Raw genomic sequence first — 19,661 nt, 5'->3', positions numbered from 1 at the left:
CATCCCGCTACCTTCAGGGACCTGCAGCCTCTTGAGACCCCTCCCCTCAGGGATAAAGGCTGTGAGCAGCAGGCACGTGGCAGGTGCTTAGCAGCAGCTGTCAAAAAGAGCTGTCGCTTGGACAGAGGCGTCTGGGCTGGGCTACACCTTCCCCGCCACACTCGTGTCACCCTCCCACACCCGTGGACAATCTGTTTCAGTGACTTTTTCCTTCTGAATTCAAGATCCAGATCCAGACGCAGCTTCAAATGTCCATGACTTTTAAAACGGGTTGGAAGATACCCTTCGGGGCTGCCTGGAAGACCACGTATGCACTGGCAGGCTTACATCTGAAAACTGAAAACTGTAGAGAGCTGCAGTGGGCATCTATTGTGCAGGCCAAGGCACTACAAGAGCCAGCAGGAAAGAGGAGAGAGAACCACCGGGCACTAACATGAGCCAGCATGCTGCTGAGCCGCCACCTTTCCCAGCGAGTCGGAAGCACCCTCTGCACTTGCTCCTCTCCTTCTATCTGTGACTCTATCTGGATGTCATGCTGTCCGGTCTCAGTGACTCACCAGAAACCCAGCTGTAAGCGTCTAAAGCACTTCTTTCCTATCATGGCATGTTGGTGCAGACAGCTCTGGGGAAATTCATGCTTAGGTCCGTCTGGCCCAGGTCCTAAGCCCGTGCTCAGGTTTGTTTGCTCTCAGGCCTCTCCTTCCACTTCCTTGACACTGAGTCTCTCTGACTTAAGGGGTCCAACTATGAGTAGGCCTACCTCTGCCCTTCCATAGGAGGCAGAAGGCCACAAGGGCTGTTGGGCTGGACACCTTGTCAGGACACACTGGCCAGTGGAAGGTCACAGAACACAGGCTCACCTGCACACTCTCTCCTTCTTTGCAGATCAGAGGCGACTCCACCATGCTGTAGTCCCGGCCCAGCTGCCAGACTTTGTCTATGAGCTGCACGTTGTTCCCACCTGGAGAGGTGATGCTGTGGGCCCCCAGAGAGTCTTTTTTGGGAGGTTGGGGGGACCTCTTGGAGTGATAGATGTTAAAGACAATGTCCCCTTTGCACACGTCAAAATCCCAGGTGATCACTGAGGCGGCGTCCACAATCTGAATGAGAATCTGGAAGACGAGATCCTGTCAGCAACCAGCCCACATGCACAAGGCCACGGCTGGAGCAGGAGAGAGCAAACAGGCAATTCCTTTTGCCCCAGGTCACTCACTGTCCAGCCACCCACCTACTCACCATTCAGGAACCAGTGTTCCTGCTCGGCGTCACCTACAAGTCAAGCTGCTAGTTCTGTGCGAGCTGCACCCACAACCCAAAGGGGCCCACTTCCCACCTACCCAATGCAAACAAGAACCCTGCAACCTTGGACATGGGGTTCAATGGAATGCTTCAAGCTAGGGAACAGGGGCAGGCTCTGAAGGAGGTAAGGCTGGATAAACAGGTTAGAGCCGGGAGGGCCTGCACCCGGCACAGGCAGGTGAAGGAAAATGCTAGCTGCCCATACAAGGCTGGCACAGGGGAACATGGCAGGAGAGTGGGTGGAGAGATTAGCTATCCTTGGGGGTGACTGCTGTGGTGCTAAGTACCAGTCCCAAACCTAGACTTTATCCTGGGCTAATATTCCTAGAGGGAACGACCAGATTTGTGAGGGAGGGTGTGAGCCTGCAGAGCAGGTGACCACAGCTTCACAGCCACTCTGCCGCACCTCCTCCAGTCCCACCACTACCCTCTAATTTCTGAACAGCAGATCCAGGTAGGCAGAGTGGTCCCTCCCAACAGCAAATGGTACCAAGCAGCACAGCCCACTCTCTGCAGCCAAGCGGCTCCCCAAGGGCAGGTCTCTCCAGAGACTCTGTGGACAGGACAGGGGTGTGAAGCCACCTCATTCTCGTGCTGCTCCACCTCTGATTCTGACTTACTCCCCAGGAAGATTCGGTTCATTTTGTTTTACTTTTTAAATATTTTATTTATTATTTTTACGTGCATGAGTGTATTGTCTGCATGTAGGTAAGTGTGCCTGTGCCGTGCAATGCCCGTGGAGGACAGAAGAGGCTGTTGGATCCCCTGGGACTAGAGTTATGGACAGTTGTTAGCTGCCATGTGGGTGCTGAGATTTGAACCTGGGTCTTCTGCAAGAACACCCAGTGTACTTAACCATTGAGCAATCTTCTCCAGCCCCAGAAGAATAAGGTTTTTTTTTTGGTCTTTTTGAGAGAGGGTCTCCCCGTAGCCCCAGCTGGCCTGGATTAGCTATGGAGACCAGGCTGGCCTCAAACTCGCAGAGATCTGCCTGCCTCTGCCTCCCGAGTGCTGACATTAGGCGTGCACCACCATGCCTGCCTGGCAAGAATAAGGTTTTAAAAAATATTTTATTATTTTTATTTTATGCGTACTGCCTGTGTGTAAGTGCATCCATGTCATATAATGCCCACAGAGGTCAGAAGAGGGCATCAGATCCCCTGGAAATGGAGTTATGGACAGTTGTTAGCTGCTGTGTGGATACCAGGAACCAAACTGAGTTCCTCTGCAAGAAAAGTCGATGCTTTTAACTGCTTAACTTAACTGGGCCATCTTTTCAGCCCCAGAATGATGTTTTTACTATTTAAACATTGACAGGTTGGGCTGGAGAGGTAGCTCAGCAGTTCAGAGCACTGACTGCTCTTGCAGAGGACCTGGTTGATTCCCAGCACCCACATGAAGGCTAACAACTGTCAATAACTCCAGTTCCAGGAGATCAGATGCCCTCTTCTGACCTCCAAGGGCACTGCACCACACAGGTGCATCTACCTACATGCAGGCAATACACTCATACACATAAAATAAATTTAAAAAAACCTATTTTAAACATTGACAGGTGTTCTGCAACTCAAAGAAATCACACTGTCCCCCTGAGCCTTGCAACCAAAGATGAAAATAATAGTTTCCTAATAAACAACAAACAAGGGCTCCTTTGCCCCCAGCCTGCCTCTAAATAAGAAATGAGGGCAAGATCCTCAGGACAGCTGGCTGATCTGAGGCTCCCTGCAGGGGATCCACGAGGGAGGCACACCAACCCTTACAACTCTTAGTACAGCAACGGTGCCTGCTGGTCAGCATGCCTCTAACTCTAGTCAGCTGTCTGGAGGACACACCAGCAATGGTAACTGGCAGTGCTGAGCCAGGGGCCGCAGAGCAGAAAGCTACTAGCTGAACCAGCACCTCACTGACTGACAGGCCTGCTTCTACACAAAGCGCTGCCTCCCGTCAGGAACACTGAGCTACACGCCTCCCTAGAGCTAAGCAAAGGGCGAGCCAGCCATGCTCCAGGTCAGGCACGTGGGACGCCTCCGAAAGGAATACTGTTGCTTCTGCAGCCCCCGCCCCGTCTTAGCGGGAAACAGATGTGCTCATTTTTCCTTACTCCGCAAGACTGACACAAACTGGCAAAGACCTTAAGAAACAAATGCTCAGAACCTAGTCAAGAAAAACTAAATCATCACATAAAATCAAATTAAATAAATCTAGGAGCTGAAAACGATCTTCCTACAAGCCAAGACTTGTTCTGCATTTCTGGGTCAAAGCTCCCCAGTAAAACAGAGGTCGAGAGGCCAGCCTGCTTTCAAGGCACTGATCAATACAATGTGCCCTTCTGAGACCTCTGCTCTTCAATGCTGGCATTTACTGGCATTAAGAGGCAACAAAACTAAAGACCAAGAACAGAAAAGGAGCCAACGATCCTAAAGGAAACCCTGCCCGGTGGGTGGCTAGCAAGGGGTGCCTCCTCTGTGGGCAGAGGCTGTGATCAGGGGTACCTCGTGTGGGGCTCCTTTGAACACGCTGGCAGACTGGTAGATGGTCTCAGTCCAGAGCTTCAGGTCTTCATTCTCCAGCTCCTCTGCAGTCCTATATAGAGACTTGGGGACCAATCCACCCTCTGGCACTTCACACTGCAAAGGCAAAGATGGCAGTGAGAGCAGACAGAACGCCAGCCCGCCTGTGAGGATGCTCCAGTGGCGGAGAACACAGAGCACCCCGGCAAGGCTGTCAAGTATTCTGTGCTACTTAGCAAAATATTTGTAAAAACCTCTTAAATACATGTGTTTTCCTAAGTGGGAACCAGTAGAAGCTGGTATGCATGAGGTGCTGCATTCAACTACTGAAAGCAGTTTATATAAGAATTAAAGGAGCTGGGGCTGGAGAGATGGCTCAGAAGTTACGAGCACTGGCTGCTCTTGCAGAGGACCCAGATTCAATTCCCAGCACCCACATGGTGGCTAACAACTATCCATAACACCAGTTCCGGGGATGATCCAACACCCTCTTTTGACCTCCGCAAGCACTGTATAACATAGGTGTATGTTCCCCAGGGATTCTAGTTCCTCCAAGGGGCGGGGCCTGCTGCAGAAAATGGACTGGGTAGAGTGAGCCGTGGAAGGAGGGGCTTGTGGTGCCATCTTGGGACAGGGGCAACACAGGTATACTCAAGGACAGAATGGGCTGATACTTATGGACCTGGGGCAAGATTGCTGGCCCCTGAGGCATGAGAGAATGCTAGCTGTGACTATGGGTGTGGTACGGGAGTGATCTGATATGGTGTGCTCTGAGCCCTGCTACTGGAGGTGCAGCCAAGCTGAGCTGAGTGGTGTGGAGCTAGGCACTGGGTGCTCATTCCTTTGTAAGTTACCCTGCCCCCGCCTCAGTAATAAATGCACATAAATATGTTATATGGTTTGCCTGATAGTGCAAGAGACCCAGAGAGAACTCTGGTGACACTGTACTTTTTGTTTACACACATGCAGGCAATACACTCAATACACTCATATACATTATTAAAAAAAAAAAAAAAAAGAACTAAAAGAGTTTATATTGCATTGTAAAGCAAAAGCATTAAGTTAGGAAAAGAGTTTTATTCCCCAAAGCCACAGAAATTAAAATCATGGTTGGGAATGTACCTCAGAGGACAGTGCTACAGAAAAGGCTCTAGGTTCCATCCTCAGCACCAAAAAAAAAAAAAAAAAAAAAGAAAAGAAAAGAAAAAGAAAAATGTAACAGATATAATAAAGAGAGCTTCCTACACAACCCTGGTCAAATGTCAATGCATCAGGCCAAAAAGTAAGAAAAGACTACTTTTGAATTTGCTTTTAAAAAGCTAAATTGAATTAGAATTTGTTCTTATCATAAACTTTTTAATTGACCTTGATAAAATGAATTCACTCTTAAGTGTTTAAGATCCAAGCGCTCCCTCTGCCCTGGGAAGCAACTCCATGGAGAGCAGGTCACAGTCCTTAGCCTGCACCACACACCAAGGAAAATGGCCCAGCTGTGGCCCAGCCAGAAACACTGTCACGGAGCTGGCATGATGGTGTAGGCCCCAAACCCCAACACTTGGGAGGCTGAGGAAGGAGAATCATGAGTTCCAGGCCAGCTTGGCTACATAGTAAGACCATGCATCAAGAAGAAAAAGAAGAAAAAAAAATTAAACAATGGCCTAGCCTGTAGTTCAACACCCTCTGGTTCATGGAAAGTCAACATAGTTCATGAACAGCCAGGCCGAGGAGCCACTCTGGAGACAGCACAGGCCTCAGAAGAAGGCCTCAGCCTAACTCAACACCGTGAGCACACCAGTGTCAATGTGAACCAAGGGAAGGCAAGACTAGCTATGAGTCAAGCCTCCTCCTACCCCAGCTCAATTCCTGTCACAACTGCAAGGGATGGCTAGCCTTCCTAATGGAAGCAACCATGGGCTCCTGCAGCCTGGCGTGTCGGAGCCTCCCCCTCATGATTGCCTTGTTCCTGGAACTCTCTTGCTCTCTGCACTACACTGCACTGATGCCTGCATTTCCCTCAAGTGGAACTGAACCTAAACTCTCCTTCTTTCTAAATTCCTCTTGTATTCAGTAGGAATGCACTGAAAGCCCCTCATTAGCTAAACAAATGAGTCAAGCCCAGTGCACACCCTCAGAAAATTAACATGGGTATGAAGCATGACTAGATCTAAGAGCCCGATTCCCTGTGGGCATTCATTTATCCCTACTGTATGCCAGGGCTTCTGTTCCCTGAACTCTCATGTCAGGCTGCTGGGCTTGAGCCATAAACCTCCATGTTCCAGAGCTTGAATCCTGCACCACAGCACAGGGTCTACAAGCAGATGCTTCTGGCTAATTATTTATGATCTCATTTTCTTAAAACCCCCAAACTTCCACAAAAGAGAACCAGCTCCTTTAATTTTCCACTTTAAATTATGACCTTGGTTTACTTACTGTCAAGGGAGAAATCATCTTCAGAGTTAATTCAATGTCTTAAAAGTAATTTTAGGGGCTGGGGAAATGGGGTTCAGTGTATAAAGTGGTTGCATGAGGACCAGAGTTCATATCCCTAGTACCCTGTAAATGCCAGGTGGGCATCCCAACCTGTCTCTAATTCTAGCACATCAGAAGTGGACACCAAAGATACTAGAACTAGCTGGCTGGCCAGACCAGCTGCATGAGTGAGCTCTGGGGTCAAGTAAGAGATCTGCCTCAATGAACAGGTGGACAGTGACGGAGTCCGCTTCAGGTCTCCATGCACACGCACACATCCACAGGAGTGAATCCACACATACACATGCAGGCATACCATACACAGAGACATGAAAAAAATAAGTTTTTAAACATACACAGCTCCTCTGAAATAGCTAACAGATCTCATTGACATGAAGCTGTGTCAATAAAGCAAACTATGCTTGCACTGGATTCTGAAACAAATCCTCATTTGTACTTAACATAAACATGGATTATGAACAAATTTCTAAATATCCAGTTCAGTCCTGACCCAAAGATGACATTCAACAAAACAAAACAAATAACCCAAACCCAAAGTTCAGAAACCCCTTTGTGCACACCAATGCCCAGTCCTCCCACTGGAGCAACAGTGAGATGTGCAACTTCCTGTCCAACACATACCATGCACTCCCCACTCAGGAAATCTGGAATAATCTCTTTATCGATGTAATCCAGCAGGCCTCCAGGGCCCTGGTAGTCATTTCCTGCATAGATGAGGAATTTCCTCCTGGTGTTGTCATCAATGAATGGACTAACCTGGAAATAATCCGACAAAACATGTCATTTCAACTGCTTTGCTGTCTGATCTCAGAGATTAAGTCACACTGTGACATTATGTGTGGGTGGTGAGGTGGGTGAAAGAACACAGCTTTGATTTACTTTGAAGATCCACTTGTAGAGCACTATGATACTCAGGAAGAAATAAAAATTGAGGGGCTGGAGACAGCTCAGCAGTTAAGAGCACTGGCTGCTCTTCCAGAGGACCCGAGTTCCCAGTACTCACATGGCGGCTAACAACTGTCAGTAACTCCAATTCCAGGGGATCTGATGCCCTCTTCTGGCCTCCATGGGCATTACATGACATGGGTACACTGACATGCAAGCAAAACACTCAAAAAAACCAAAAAAACAAAAAAACCCCAACTTGCCAGGCCTTTAATCCCAGCACTCAGGAGACAGAGGCAGGTGGATCTCTGTGAGTTCAAGGCCAGCCTGGTCTACATAGTGAGCTCCAGGACAGCTGGGCTACAGGGAGACCCTGTCTCAAAAAGACCAAAAAATAAAAAATAAACTTTTAAATCTTAAAAAAAAGAGGCACTTCGTGTCTTTGTATTTGCTTTCTCCTGACTAGTTAAGGCTTCAGGTGGCAGGTGTGTGTGAGAGAACGTGTGGCAGTGTGCTTTCTACGTGGCTGACTACAGGATAGCATCTGTACCCACCAGTGTCCAGAGGACAGGGAAGACCCTGGGAGCTCGAAGGATGAGGAGGCGGCCCAGTGTCTCTGGGTAGTTGGCCTCTACCACCTCGATGATGCGCAGCAGGGCTTTGACCCCAGGTCTCCAGAGGTGACGCATGTTCAGCCCTTCGAGGTCCACCAGGCAGGTCCATGAGCTGCAGATCACATGAAGATGTGTTTTAACAGATGGCGTACTTGGCAAACCGTGTCTGCTATTTCATTTTCTTCTTTTGATATAAAACGGTCATTTATAGCCATTCCTAAATATATACTTTTTTTTTTTTTTTTTGGTCTTTTTGAGACAGGGTCTCCCTGTAGCCCCAGCTGTCCTGGAACTCACTATGTAGACCAGGCTGGCCTCAAACTCACAGAGATCCACCTGCCTCTGCCTCCCGAGTGCTGGGATTAAAGGCGTGTGCCACCACACCTGACCGTATATACCATTTTATAAAATTGTAGAGCTATGAACTCTCACTTGTATCTACTTGTGTAAACACAGAAGCTGATGTGATAGGAACAATCCCTGAACTACAAAAGCGAAGAGCTGCTGGCTAAGTGAGCGAGCCTTCCTTAGAACTGTGTGTGGTAGCACAGCCCTGAAACCCCAGTGCTCAGGAGGCAGAGGGAGGAGTGGGAGTTCAAGGCCAACTTGGGCTACCTAGTCAGAGCCGAGCTCCACCAAACAACCTAAGAAGCCTCTCTCAGACCTGCTGGGCGCTGATCAGGCAGGCAGTGTGACATCCCTGACACACCACTTTCTGACCCATTTGTTCATGATGCATGTTTATGTTAAGTACAAATGAGGATTTGTTTCAGAATCCAGTGCAAGCATAGTTTGCTTTATTCACACGGCTTTGTGTCACACACCCAGCCCACACTCAGCATCGAATAGTCAACTGCAGTGAGCTCCAGCACTCGGGGTTGGGCACTGTCTCAGGAACTGATGACAGTGCCAGGAGCAGGAGCCCTGCAAACCCCGGCATGACCAAACCAACTGCCCAACACCTGACCCTTCTCCATGTCAGCCCGTGAATCACGGGGACATTTCTTTTTCTCTTTGAGACAGTCTCATGTTGCTCAGGCTGGCCTTAAAACGAATTTGCTAAGCAGCTGAGGATGACCTTGAACTCTTGACTCTCCTGCCTCCACCTCCAGAGTGCTGAGAATACAGGCCTAAGCCATGTGTCCCAAGCAGCCTGGTTCTACGAGGGGCGGGGCCTGCTGCGGAGAATTGACTGCAGAGAGTTAGCTGTGGAGGGAGGGGCTTCTGGGCACCATCTTGGAACAGAAGCCGCACCTGTGAAAAAGATGGGCCCTCAAGTCGCACCCACCTGGACAGGGGGCATTTACTGACCTGGGGCAAGACTGCCGACCCACAATGCATAGGCAAAAGTTAACTGAGAAGAGCTGGGTGTCCATGTTCGTTTCTTTGTAAGTTACTCCATTTTCCCCCTCCCTACCCAAGATATAAAATGAAAACTTCAGATAAAAGTATGTGGTTTGTCCGATAGCACCCTGAGCAAGAGACCCTGAGGAGAGTGAGGGCAGGTCAGACAGAGAGCGGGAAGGAGAGAGTCTAGTGGGACAAGCCACATGCCCAGCTTTTCTTTTTAGAAATTTTTCTCTGCCCATTTTCGGAACAGTATTCTGTAATTAGAAGCAAGGCTCATGAACAAAGAACTGAGTGGGAGGATGGGCAAAGCCACTGTGCTGGACAGCTCTGGTGTCAACTTGACACACCTGGGTTGAGGGCGCCTCAATCTGGGAATTACCTCCATTGGACTGGCCTGTGGCCATGTCCATGGGGCACCTTCTTGATTGTTGAGTGATGTGGGAGGGCCCAGCCCACCGTGGGTGGTGCCACCCCTGGGCAGGTGGGCCAGTGTGGCATAAGAAAGCAGGCTGAGCTGGGGCCAGGGGAGCAAGCCAGTGAGCAGTGTTCCTCCATGGCCTGTGCTCCAGCTCCGGCCTCCAGGTTCCTGCCCTGAGTCCCTACCTTGGGCTTCCTGATGAACTGTGACCTGGGAGATGTAAGCTGAATAAACCCTTTCCTCCCCAGGTTGGTAGTAGTCAGAGTGTGTTGTCACACAATGGAGAGACTAGGACAGTCAACAGGCAAAGCCCCTGCTGTCTTGGTCCCAGGGACACAGACTGCACCTAGACTGCACCATACTGAGACTCAGCAGCAGCCTCCTGGAGCCGACCTTCTTCCTGGCTTTTCAGCCTTCTAGAACACACTGGAAACGGAACCACCAGACTGTGGTGCCAAATACCAACTACAAGTATCCAACCCTGCTCTCATTATGCTGAAAGGAGCAAAATCTCCACCCACCTGATTGGCCGACCGAAGACTTTGGTATTCTCCTCACATCGTCTCAGGCCTTCTTCGTTTATGGAGAGAACCTGTAAAAGGCCAGAGGGTCATCAGGTTAGTCGCAGAGGTGAGAGCAGCACAGCAAGCTGTGGCCAAGGTACCGGCTGCTAAGCACGGGTTACACACGTCCATGGGAGGCCCCACTCAGATGTGCTCAGATGTCCCAACACCTCATACATGAAGCATGTCAATAACTCAGAAGAGAAGTACCAGTGTGCAGGCAGAGGGGCCAGATGGGCCAAGGGAAGCATCAACCCAGGGTGTCACTGAACAGGCATATCTGGAGCAGCAGGAGGAGAAAAGGGAGTGTGGGCATGCCATGGTGCCATCCCCCAGGAGGGGAGTGTGAGCATGCCATCCTTCAAGAGAGGGGAGTGTGGGCATGCCATGGTGCCATCCCCCAGGAGGGGAGTGTGAGCATGCCATCCTTCAAGAGAGGGGAGTGTGGGCATGCCATGGTGCCATCCCCCAGGAGGGGAGTGTGAGCATGCCATCCTTCAAGAGAGGGGAGTGTGGGCATGCCATGGTGCCATCCCTCAGGAGGGGAATGTGGGCACGCCGTGATGCCATCCTTCAGGAGAGGGGCAGTCTCAGGACAGCCTACCAGGGCAGCTCAGAAGAGCCTTCCAGTGTAACACACCCTTCCATGGCTTTCTCTCTCTCTCTCTCTCTCTCTCTCTCTCTCTCTGTGTGTGTGTGTGTGTGTGTGCGCGCGCGCACGCGCATAACCATACTCAGCTGGGCAGAAGTGCTTAACAGAATGTAAAACACAGCAGAGGGTATTTTGGGGTAATGGGATTTTGCTGTGCCTTTCTAAGTCTTGATTTTAAACTGAAGGACCAGACTCTTCTCTGAGCACAGGAAACAGATTCCAGCACAAGATGCAGGAAGGCTTGGGGAGGGGCAGGGATGGGCCTGGAGTCAGGAGGGGACAGCTCAGTAGGTATGTCCAACAGCCTGTGAAAGCCCATTGGCCTAGGGTAGGGAGGGGTCAACAGAGAGGCCTCTGGCAAGAGGCGTGATCTCAGGGAGACTCAGAGGTGGTGGGAGTGAAGGCAGATAGAACTGGCCTCCAGTGTTGTGAAGAACACTATGAGACCGCACATGTCCCCACAAGGGTGTGATGTCCCAGGCCTACTGGAAGCAAGAGTGAGGCCAGCATGCAGCCCAGTGCTCCCGGCTGATCACTCACGTATCGCAGCAGGGCTTCTTCTCCGAGGGCTCGAACCAAGCCTTTGGTGTCCATCTGGCCCAGCCTGAGCACATAGAGTGGCCGCCCATCTGCAGGGAAGAAGCTGTTAAGCATGGCTCCTGGGCCGAGGCAGACACCTCTGCGCGGCTCTGGGCAGGGTGAGGCACTGCGGAAGCAGCTCCCCGGGCCAGCTACTCTGAGAAGCAGAATTGGGTTTCTACGTGCAGATGGGGGGCACACATTTCTCCCCCACAGAAAATATAAAAGGGAAAACGGTCAGCTAACACAGCACCTGGCAGGGTCCTGGGGCCAGGCCAGACTAAGCCAAGCAGAGCTGGAGAGTGGCCTGCTGGCTCCCCCAGCCTGACTGTGGGTGCTGTGCCAGGCTCAGATGTTCACTACGGGACCTACCAGAAGAGCCAACGTCTCCTATGAATACACGGTTCTCTATAAAAATGTCCTTTCTTTTCAAAGAAACTTCATAATCACTAGGAGACTTTTAGAAGCCAGTCTTCCTCCCTAAGGACTACAACGTATCTGGAAACCCTTAGGCCTCGCTAGTCAGCTCATGTTGGTTCTTTATGGCCTCTCCAATGAAGAGATGTAGGGAACCTAACTCATTCTAGAACCTGCCATCATGGACCAGCTAGCTGGAGGGAGGCAGACCTTGGTTAGAGCTCACTGTGAGAACCTCAGTACACAGCACTCCCTCATCCCTGCCGCTCAGGCTTCTGAACACACAGGCTGTGGGTTGCTCACTCTGCTCGGGCGGGCACCTGTCTTGGATCTGTCGTCACCCGCTGAACTTCACCTCTAAGGTTCAGGATCTGGTCTTAGATCTGCTTACATCATGAGATATCATGTAGAAAGGCAAACTTAGCAAAGTCTCTTCTGACATGTAAGACATCTGTCAGTATCCTACTACCAAAACATTTTAACCTGTTAAGAGTTGGGTCACAAAAGTGGGTAAAAATACATTTACAGTAAAAGAAATTATTAAAGCAATGGGTACAGCGGTGTACGTGGAACCCCTGCACGAGGAGATCTCGGACTCAAGTCTAGCCTGTGCTACATAAAGAGATCCTGTCTCCTTGGCTACTTAGGGCACTCAAGTCTAGCCTGGGCTACATGAGAACTGGAGAACAACAGTCCATGAAGTCAGAAAGGCAACACTTCAGGAGCAGCTGCTCTGAAACAGTGTGTGCCAGGGGAGGAAGGCACAGCTCCCAGGACAGCACAGCTCTTCGTGACTGCTCACCAGGCTCAGCAGGGAGGACTGCTGACAGGGTGGGAGGGGCCTAAACTTCTCACTGCTGCCTTCCAGCTGCAATGGCCTCTGCCCACAGCGGAGCTCAAGCTCTCCAGCTTCCATCACAAAACCTGGCTGCTCGTTTTTCAGCGACTGTGAAGGTGCCAGTCACTGCTGTTCCTTTACCAGCACTGCACTACACATCAGTCTGTGGTAACGAGACTCCACTAAGCAAGTGAAGTCACCTGTTCTGGCTGGACACCTCTCTAGCTGTCCAGGCTGGGGTGGGAATGGATGAGGAAGGGTCTCACCAGCTAGTCCTACAGAGAGAGAGGCTTTGCCCACCTCTGCAGCAGCTCTCAGGATGCCATGGACAGTGCGGGAGAGGACAGACAGCATAGAAGTGTGGCCACTGCAGGCTCACTCTACCTTTGTCATGGTGATGCCAGCCTCCCGCATAGTAATCCTGAAGGACCTGGGGCGGTGTCCAGGTGTCCAGGATGTAATCCACCTGGTGCTGCTTCCGCCATGTTAGAGACTGACACATGATCTCTCTGGCTTTGTCAATATTAAAATCCCGAGCTCTCAGAAACCGAAGAATATGCTCATCCTTCGGGATCTAGGGAGAGGAAAGAGGTTTCTAAGCAATGCTGGGAGTTGCGAGGGAAAGACCGGAACTCTTACCAACAGCAGCTACACTATGGACGCTGTTTAGAAGTAGCTGCCCCTGGTGCGGACAGCTCTGGGGTAGAGTGCTTCTCTAGCACATGGAAGACCAGGGTTTCATCCCCAGCACCATGAAAAACAAAATCAGTTCCCAGAAGTCTCCCCAGAAGCTTACCAAGCAGCGCTGCCTGGATAAGTGCTCCCCACACGGCTCCCAGCAGAGGGGTTCTTAGACTTTGAGAGTGTTGACTACACTGAACTACGTGTGAGCCACAGAGAGATCTCGTTTCTGCACCCATTACACTTCAGATGCTGGTGTGGGTCGGGCAGTGAAGCTGCTGCCACATTCAAACATTCCCTAGAGTCCTCTACCACCAACCAACAGGACAGTCTGTCTGAGTAAAGAACAAGCCTGGGGCTGTGTCCCAGCCTCCTCTGAGCCAGGTTCTCCCTCCTTGGCCACACACTTCTAATCCAGGGTGGTGGGCCCATCTGGAGACCAAGAAGTGAGTGGGAGCTAGAGCCTCTCAAGATCCCTGTCTTAGAAACCCGAGGCAAAGCTGGTTCAAGGCCAGTCTGGTCTACACAGTGAGTTCCAGGCCAGCTGGGGCTATGGGGAGACCCTGTCTAAAAAAGACCAAAAAAAAAAAAAAAAAAAAAGAACTGGGCACTAGAACTGGGCATCAGAGGGCACACCGATAGTCCTAGCACTTGGAAGGCTCAGGCAGGAGGATCAAAGGTTTGAGGCTATATAGTAAGACTATCTATCTCAAAAAGATGGGACTGTGGGTGCTGGAACAGGTGGCTTAGGCTCCAAGCCTGTTTCTTAACTAGCTCCAGGACTCTGCCTGGTTCCCTCAAACTAAATGTTGAGGGGATTGAACAGCACTCCTCTACAGGACTCTCAGGAGGAATACGCAGTCAGCATACAGGGTAGCTGCTCCACTGTGGCTGTTTTCTTGAGGACAGGCATTATACAGCATTATACCCAGGCAACCATGACTGATGGATCAGGCCAACAACACAATGCCCAGCTTCCCTTTACTTAATAATGTCCAGTTAGCTAGACATACCAGACAGCCTGTTTCCCATCAAACTCTCACACCCGTGGGGCTAGAATTCCCTCCAACCTCAGAATCAAAGCTCCAACATGATGGGAGGAGGGCACGTCCTGAATGACAAAGTATAAGGATACATGTGTATGAAAATGTCACAATGAAGCCGATTTCTTTGTATGCTACAGAAAACAAAGAAAGCTCCAATGTGTCTGGTCTCTGTGAGCCTAAACTCCGGGATCCCTCAATACTAACACAGACTCAATGCTGCTCTGCAGCTTGGCACTCAGTTGTTTCCAAGCTAAACAGTCTCTGTGAAGCTCAGAAAACCACAGCCACTTGCGCTAGGAAGGGTGGCTTAAACCTGCCACTGAGAACGCAGGTGCCGCCTCAGACACACTGGCGGCTTTCAGACTGGAGGATAAGTGGTCAGGCATCTTTGCTCTTAGCAGGTAAAAAGACTGCAGATTCCAAGACTGTAGCACCGGTGTGGCCGACACTCACTTTGCCCTTGTGTGTTTCCTGAAGCCACTGGCGAAGTCTGATGAGGCAGCTCTCCTGGAGAGGAGTCAAGTCACCCAGGTATCTCTTGATGTAGTCGGCATCTAGTTTGTCTGGAAGTTAAGTCACATGGCATTATTTACCCCATTATTTACCCCACTAGGTCTTGAGGTCCCCCACAACCCGTCAGCGAGGCTGGTGTGAGGTCATGCAGTGCGGGTAGTGGGGGTGGAGCCGGGACAGCAGCTGCCCTGAACTTCAGCAGTCTTTAAGATCAGATCACTGATAACCACAGGCAAGTAGTCTTTAAGATCAGATCCCCGATAAAACACAGGTAAGGTAAGGTTCCGACTCAGTCTCAGCTCTCCTGGGACAGGCTGACGGCTCTAGGTATACTAACTATCCATCAAACACTTTGAACAGAGGGCCTGGACAAACGACACAGCTCAGCTGCAGAGCGGAATGAATGGAAAGATGCTTGGTCTTTTTGAGACAGGGTCTCCTGGTAGCCTCAGCTGGACTGGAGCTCGCTATGTAGACCAGACTGGCCTCACTCATAGAGATCTGCCTGCCTCTGCCTCCCAGTGCTGGGATTAAAGGCGTGTGCACCATACTTGGCAAATACTGATGTTTTAATAAAGTTCTAATGGTGAAATTTTCTTAAGCTTCCTGATTTTTCCCATACTTTCTTGACTCTTTAGAATGGCTATCATTAACTAAAAATTTAAAAAATTGTGCTCCATGTATGTACCTAACATGTGGAAAGCTCTCAATGGGCACACTTCCAGCCCTGACATTCAAAAGCTGTGTGACCCTTGGCGACTCACTCAGCTGCTCTGTGCCTCAGTGAACCTAAATGTGAACTGAGGGTTAAGTTTCCCACCTGAAAGATGCCACTGTTAAATGAACCTTGAGGGCTGAGTGATGACAGAAGACAGCTGGCTGGTCACGGAAGGCACCGTTGGTAACACCCAGTTTCAATGAATGAAAATTGTAAATAACTTCTATCTAAAAATCTAAGAAAGCTGAGCGTGGTGGTGCATGCCTTTAATTCCAGCACTCTGGAGGCAAAGCCAGCCTGGTCTATATAGGGAGTTCCAGGCCAACTGGAGTTACAGGGAGACCCTGTCTCAAGAACCCCGCCCCCCCAAAAAAATCTAAGAAAAAGAGTAAGTGAATGTGTCCTATAATGTACAGGATCAGGACAAGGTCAGACACAAGACAGTCTTGCTCCCGAGGGTAGAGCAGCGGAGGGGACCCCACACACGCTCAGGCTTTGCTGGAAGATGAAGTGCATTTCAGACCTACCATCAGGGGTCCCCACCACAGGCTCAGATGTTGCACCTGGGCTACTGAGGCCATCGCCGCTCAGCCCCTCCTTGAGGGCAGCAGCATCTGGGACACTGACAGCTGCAGATGAGGTTTGATTCTTGCTAGATGACAAGGTTTCTGAAGAAGGTCCCAGAGAAGGTGGGGTCCATCGGGGCACAAAGGTGATGCCTTCTTCTTCTAGCTGACGCAGGTAGTATTCAATGATTTCTTTCCCCTTTAAGATAAGACTAGTGGTAAGGCAAGTGTGTACTCAACATCCAGATACTCATCCCTCACCAGTTTATAAGACATTATCAGACACTGACTATGGAGGCTGTGGATACAGCTCAGTGGCAGAGTGCCAGCTTTGCATGAGCAAGGCCCTAGGTTTAATTCCCAACAACAACAATAAAAATATTCTAGCTGGGCATGATGGTACACACCTGTACTCCTAGCTCATAGGAGGCTGAGGCGGGGCTGTGCGTTTGAGGGGATTTCATAGGGAAATCTTTTTTTTTTTCTTTGAGACAGGGTCTCCCTGTAGCCCCAGCTGACCTGGAACTCACTATATAGACCATGCTGGCCTTGAACTCACAGAGCTCCACCTGTCTCTGCCTCCCAAGTGCCAAGATTAAAGGTGTGTGCCACCATGCCTGACTTTATTTTTTTTATTTTATGTGTATGAATGTATTGCCTGCATGTATGTAAGTGCACCCATGTCACGCAAGGCCTCAAAGTCAGAAGAAAGCATTGGACTCCTCTGGAACTAAAGTTATGGACAGTTGTTAGCGGCCATGTGGGTGCTGGGCTCGAACCCAGGTCCTCTGCAAGAGCAATAGGTGCTCTTAACTGCTGAGCCATCTCTCCAGCCCCAGGGAAATATTTTAAGATATATTTTACTTATTTTTTTTATGTGTATGCGTATATTGCCTGTATTGTACATAAGTGCACCACTGTTGTGTGGTGCCCATGGAGGGTGTCAGATCCTAACTGGAGTTAGGACAGTTGTTAGCCACCTTGTGGGAGCTGGGAACCAAACCATAAGAGCAGCCAGTGCTCTTATCTGCTGAGCCTGCTCTCCAGCCCCTTCATAGGGAAATCTTGTCTCAACAAGTAAACCACAAAAACCAAACTAAGCCAACCATCTCAAATCATTATCTCAGACTCTTGCCTCCCTTTTCCAAATCTCCCGAGGAAGACACTCACCTTCTTAATGTTGCTGGTGTATTGTTTCATGGCAATTTTTTCCACTGTACTTTCAAAACCGAAGAAGGATTTGATATCTAAACTTGCAGACTGTTCGAAACAGGTCCAGTCTTCATTCTCAGGGTGAACCTGCAGGCAGAGACAATCATTCCCACTACCACACCTGAAACAGAGACAACACTTGTCTGCTCCCCAGCTAGCTGACTGGGGAAACACTGTCTAATAACACTACTATCATAAAAATCATACAGAGAAGCTCAAAATCATGGGAAGATCCTAATCACTATGTCAAGACTTTCTAGAAGGGACTGCAGCATAACACAGAGCTGTGCCCCTTCTGGTCAGGTCGCTCCTTCACTCAGCACGCCCATGGTGTGCTCTACTGTAGACAAAAACGCCTGACTGTGTTGCTGACAGTCTCCTAAGGGACAGGCAATTAGCTTTGAATGTAAAAGGTGAGGAAGTCCAGCAGCTACTACAAGGTACCTGATGGGGGAAAGGCTGAACAGGATTAAAAGGATTGGGGAAGGGCATGGCTGGCTGCACAAGTCAACAGGGAGGGGCCGTGGAAGAAGGTCTACAGCAAAGACTGGGGGCATGAAGTCCTCAGGGAACAGTGCAGAGGTGGGCAAGCTAGTGCAGGAGAGAGGAAGGACGGAGAGAGGTGATTAGGAAAAAAGGCGGGGACTACAGCCACAGAGCTTTGATGAGATCTGGCGTGCTTTAAAAGTGATGGGGATCAGTTAGACTCAGTGATGAGGAGGATGTGGGAGGGTAGAGGCAGAGGCCAGAGATCTAGGAAGTTATTCTCAAGCGCTGGTAAGAGAAATCCTTGAAACAAGTGGTACACAGTGAAGACAGACAGACAGCTTCTCTCAGCTCTAAGAGGCAGACAGACCTCATCCTTCAAAACATATTTCTAAAGTATTCAAGTGGACCAGAAAAGAAGCCATGATTAAAACCAATCAAGAGCCAAGAATGGTGGTGCATACTTGAAATCTCAGCACTGAAGAGGCAGAGGCAGGAGGACAGATGCAAGTCTGACGTTGGTCTAGTTCCAGGACAGTTAGGGATATAACAGTGAGACCCTGTCTCACAAAACAAAACAAAACAAAACAAAACAAAACAAAACAAAACAAACCCATAAGGCATCAGCTAGCAGCCTGGACTGTCCCAGCAGTGCAGTGCTCCCCGAAGGGCCACAATGGCTCCTCTACCACGTCACTCTCCCAAAATGAACACCATCCAAAAATACCTGCTTGCACACCACGGCCCACGCACACTGTGACCCACCGTGTAGCAGCAGTGCTCATGGATGATGACCCGGTTAGAAAACGTCTCATTGTGGGCCTCGATGTGCAGAGTACGGTCTCGAGAATTCAGGGAGTTTTTCTGGACAAAATAAACATAATCAACTCCTGCAATCTGTAAAAAAGAGATAAGGAGAAAAATGTGTTTATTAATAACACCTTGTTGCAAGGGAAGCTGTGTACATAAATTGACCTGGTCTTCTGGAGACCTGGTGCCTTTGCAAGCTACCTTCTTCAACAGCCTGGGAGCATCTATATCCAGTTTGCAGCGCCTCTCGATGATGTGAATGGCCCCATCCTCACTCTTGAATTCGCTCACAGTGTCACTGTCCACAAACATTGGAATCAAAGGACACGTTGGGAATCTCCTTTCATAGGCCTGCAGAAAACAGTAACGCATGACAAAGGGAATGACAATTTGTTGTTGCTGCTCTCCTTAGACTTGTGTCAGGCTGAGCACAATGTGCTCTTACAAAAAGGAAAAGCTATCCCAAGGTCATGTATCAGTCAGTTCTGTCCACATGCATATGTAAGTTTAGCACAATGCCCAAACCCCAGTAAGTTCTTTTGGTAGCTATAAGCAAGATTATCTTCAAATTCATAATGAAAGGTAAAGGAACTGGAATAGCTAAAAATGACTTTGAAAAAGAATGAGCAAGAGTGCTCACTACCTGACATCAAGGGGAGGCTCTCTCCACAGCAGTTACAAGCAGCAGGCTCAGAGAGGGACAGAAAACAGACACCACCAGGTGTACATAACTCACCCCACCTCTGTTGTCTCTGGGTTAGAGGGCAGACCCTGGGCTCTGTGCACACTATGCACACGTCCAACTGAGCTACAGCCTCAGTCCTGCCTAACTCGTTTTTAACAAATGTATAAAAGTCAACGGGAAGAGCCAGGCATGATGGCACACGCCTTTAATCCCAGCACTTGGGAGGCAGAGGCAGGTGGATCTCTGTGAGTTCAAGGCCAGCCTGGTCTACATAGTGAGTTCCAGGCCAGCTGGGGCAACAGGGAGACCCTGTCTCAAAAAGACCAAAA

At 49.7% G+C, this 19,661-nt stretch overlaps 1 protein-coding gene across 2 annotated transcripts in view; it reads right to left on the bottom strand.

Moving 5' to 3' along the window:
• Sec14l1 (SEC14 like lipid binding 1) overlaps positions 1 to 19,661 on the bottom strand; it is a 55,201-nt gene that overhangs the window by 3,055 nt on the left and 32,485 nt on the right. The window contains exons 3-14 of one of the 2 annotated variants that reach the window (XM_008828923.2): positions 18,849 to 18,998; positions 18,603 to 18,734; positions 17,310 to 17,438; positions 16,101 to 16,338; positions 14,796 to 14,905; positions 13,000 to 13,189; positions 11,322 to 11,410; positions 10,088 to 10,158; positions 7,739 to 7,910; positions 6,921 to 7,055; positions 3,792 to 3,926; positions 861 to 1,112 (exon numbers count right to left, since the gene is read on the bottom strand). In XM_008828923.2, the coding sequence (XP_008827145.1) occupies positions 861 to 1,112; positions 3,792 to 3,926; positions 6,921 to 7,055; positions 7,739 to 7,910; positions 10,088 to 10,158; positions 11,322 to 11,410; positions 13,000 to 13,189; positions 14,796 to 14,905; positions 16,101 to 16,338; positions 17,310 to 17,438; positions 18,603 to 18,734; positions 18,849 to 18,998 (1,803 nt within the window). The remainder of the gene's footprint in view (positions 1 to 860; positions 1,113 to 3,791; positions 3,927 to 6,920; positions 7,056 to 7,738; positions 7,911 to 10,087; positions 10,159 to 11,321; positions 11,411 to 12,999; positions 13,190 to 14,795; positions 14,906 to 16,100; positions 16,339 to 17,309; positions 17,439 to 18,602; positions 18,735 to 18,848; positions 18,999 to 19,661) is intronic. The other variant, XM_029561523.1, reaches the window with a different exon arrangement.

Source organism: Nannospalax galili, unplaced genomic scaffold (genome assembly GCF_000622305.1).
Source record: "Nannospalax galili isolate Female #2095 unplaced genomic scaffold, S.galili_v1.0 scaffold1314, whole genome shotgun sequence".
NCBI classification, from domain to species: Eukaryota; Metazoa; Chordata; class Mammalia; order Rodentia; family Spalacidae; genus Nannospalax; species Nannospalax galili.
Note: the sequence above shows the minus strand (reverse complement) of the source record. Positions and strands in the feature narration are given on the sequence as shown.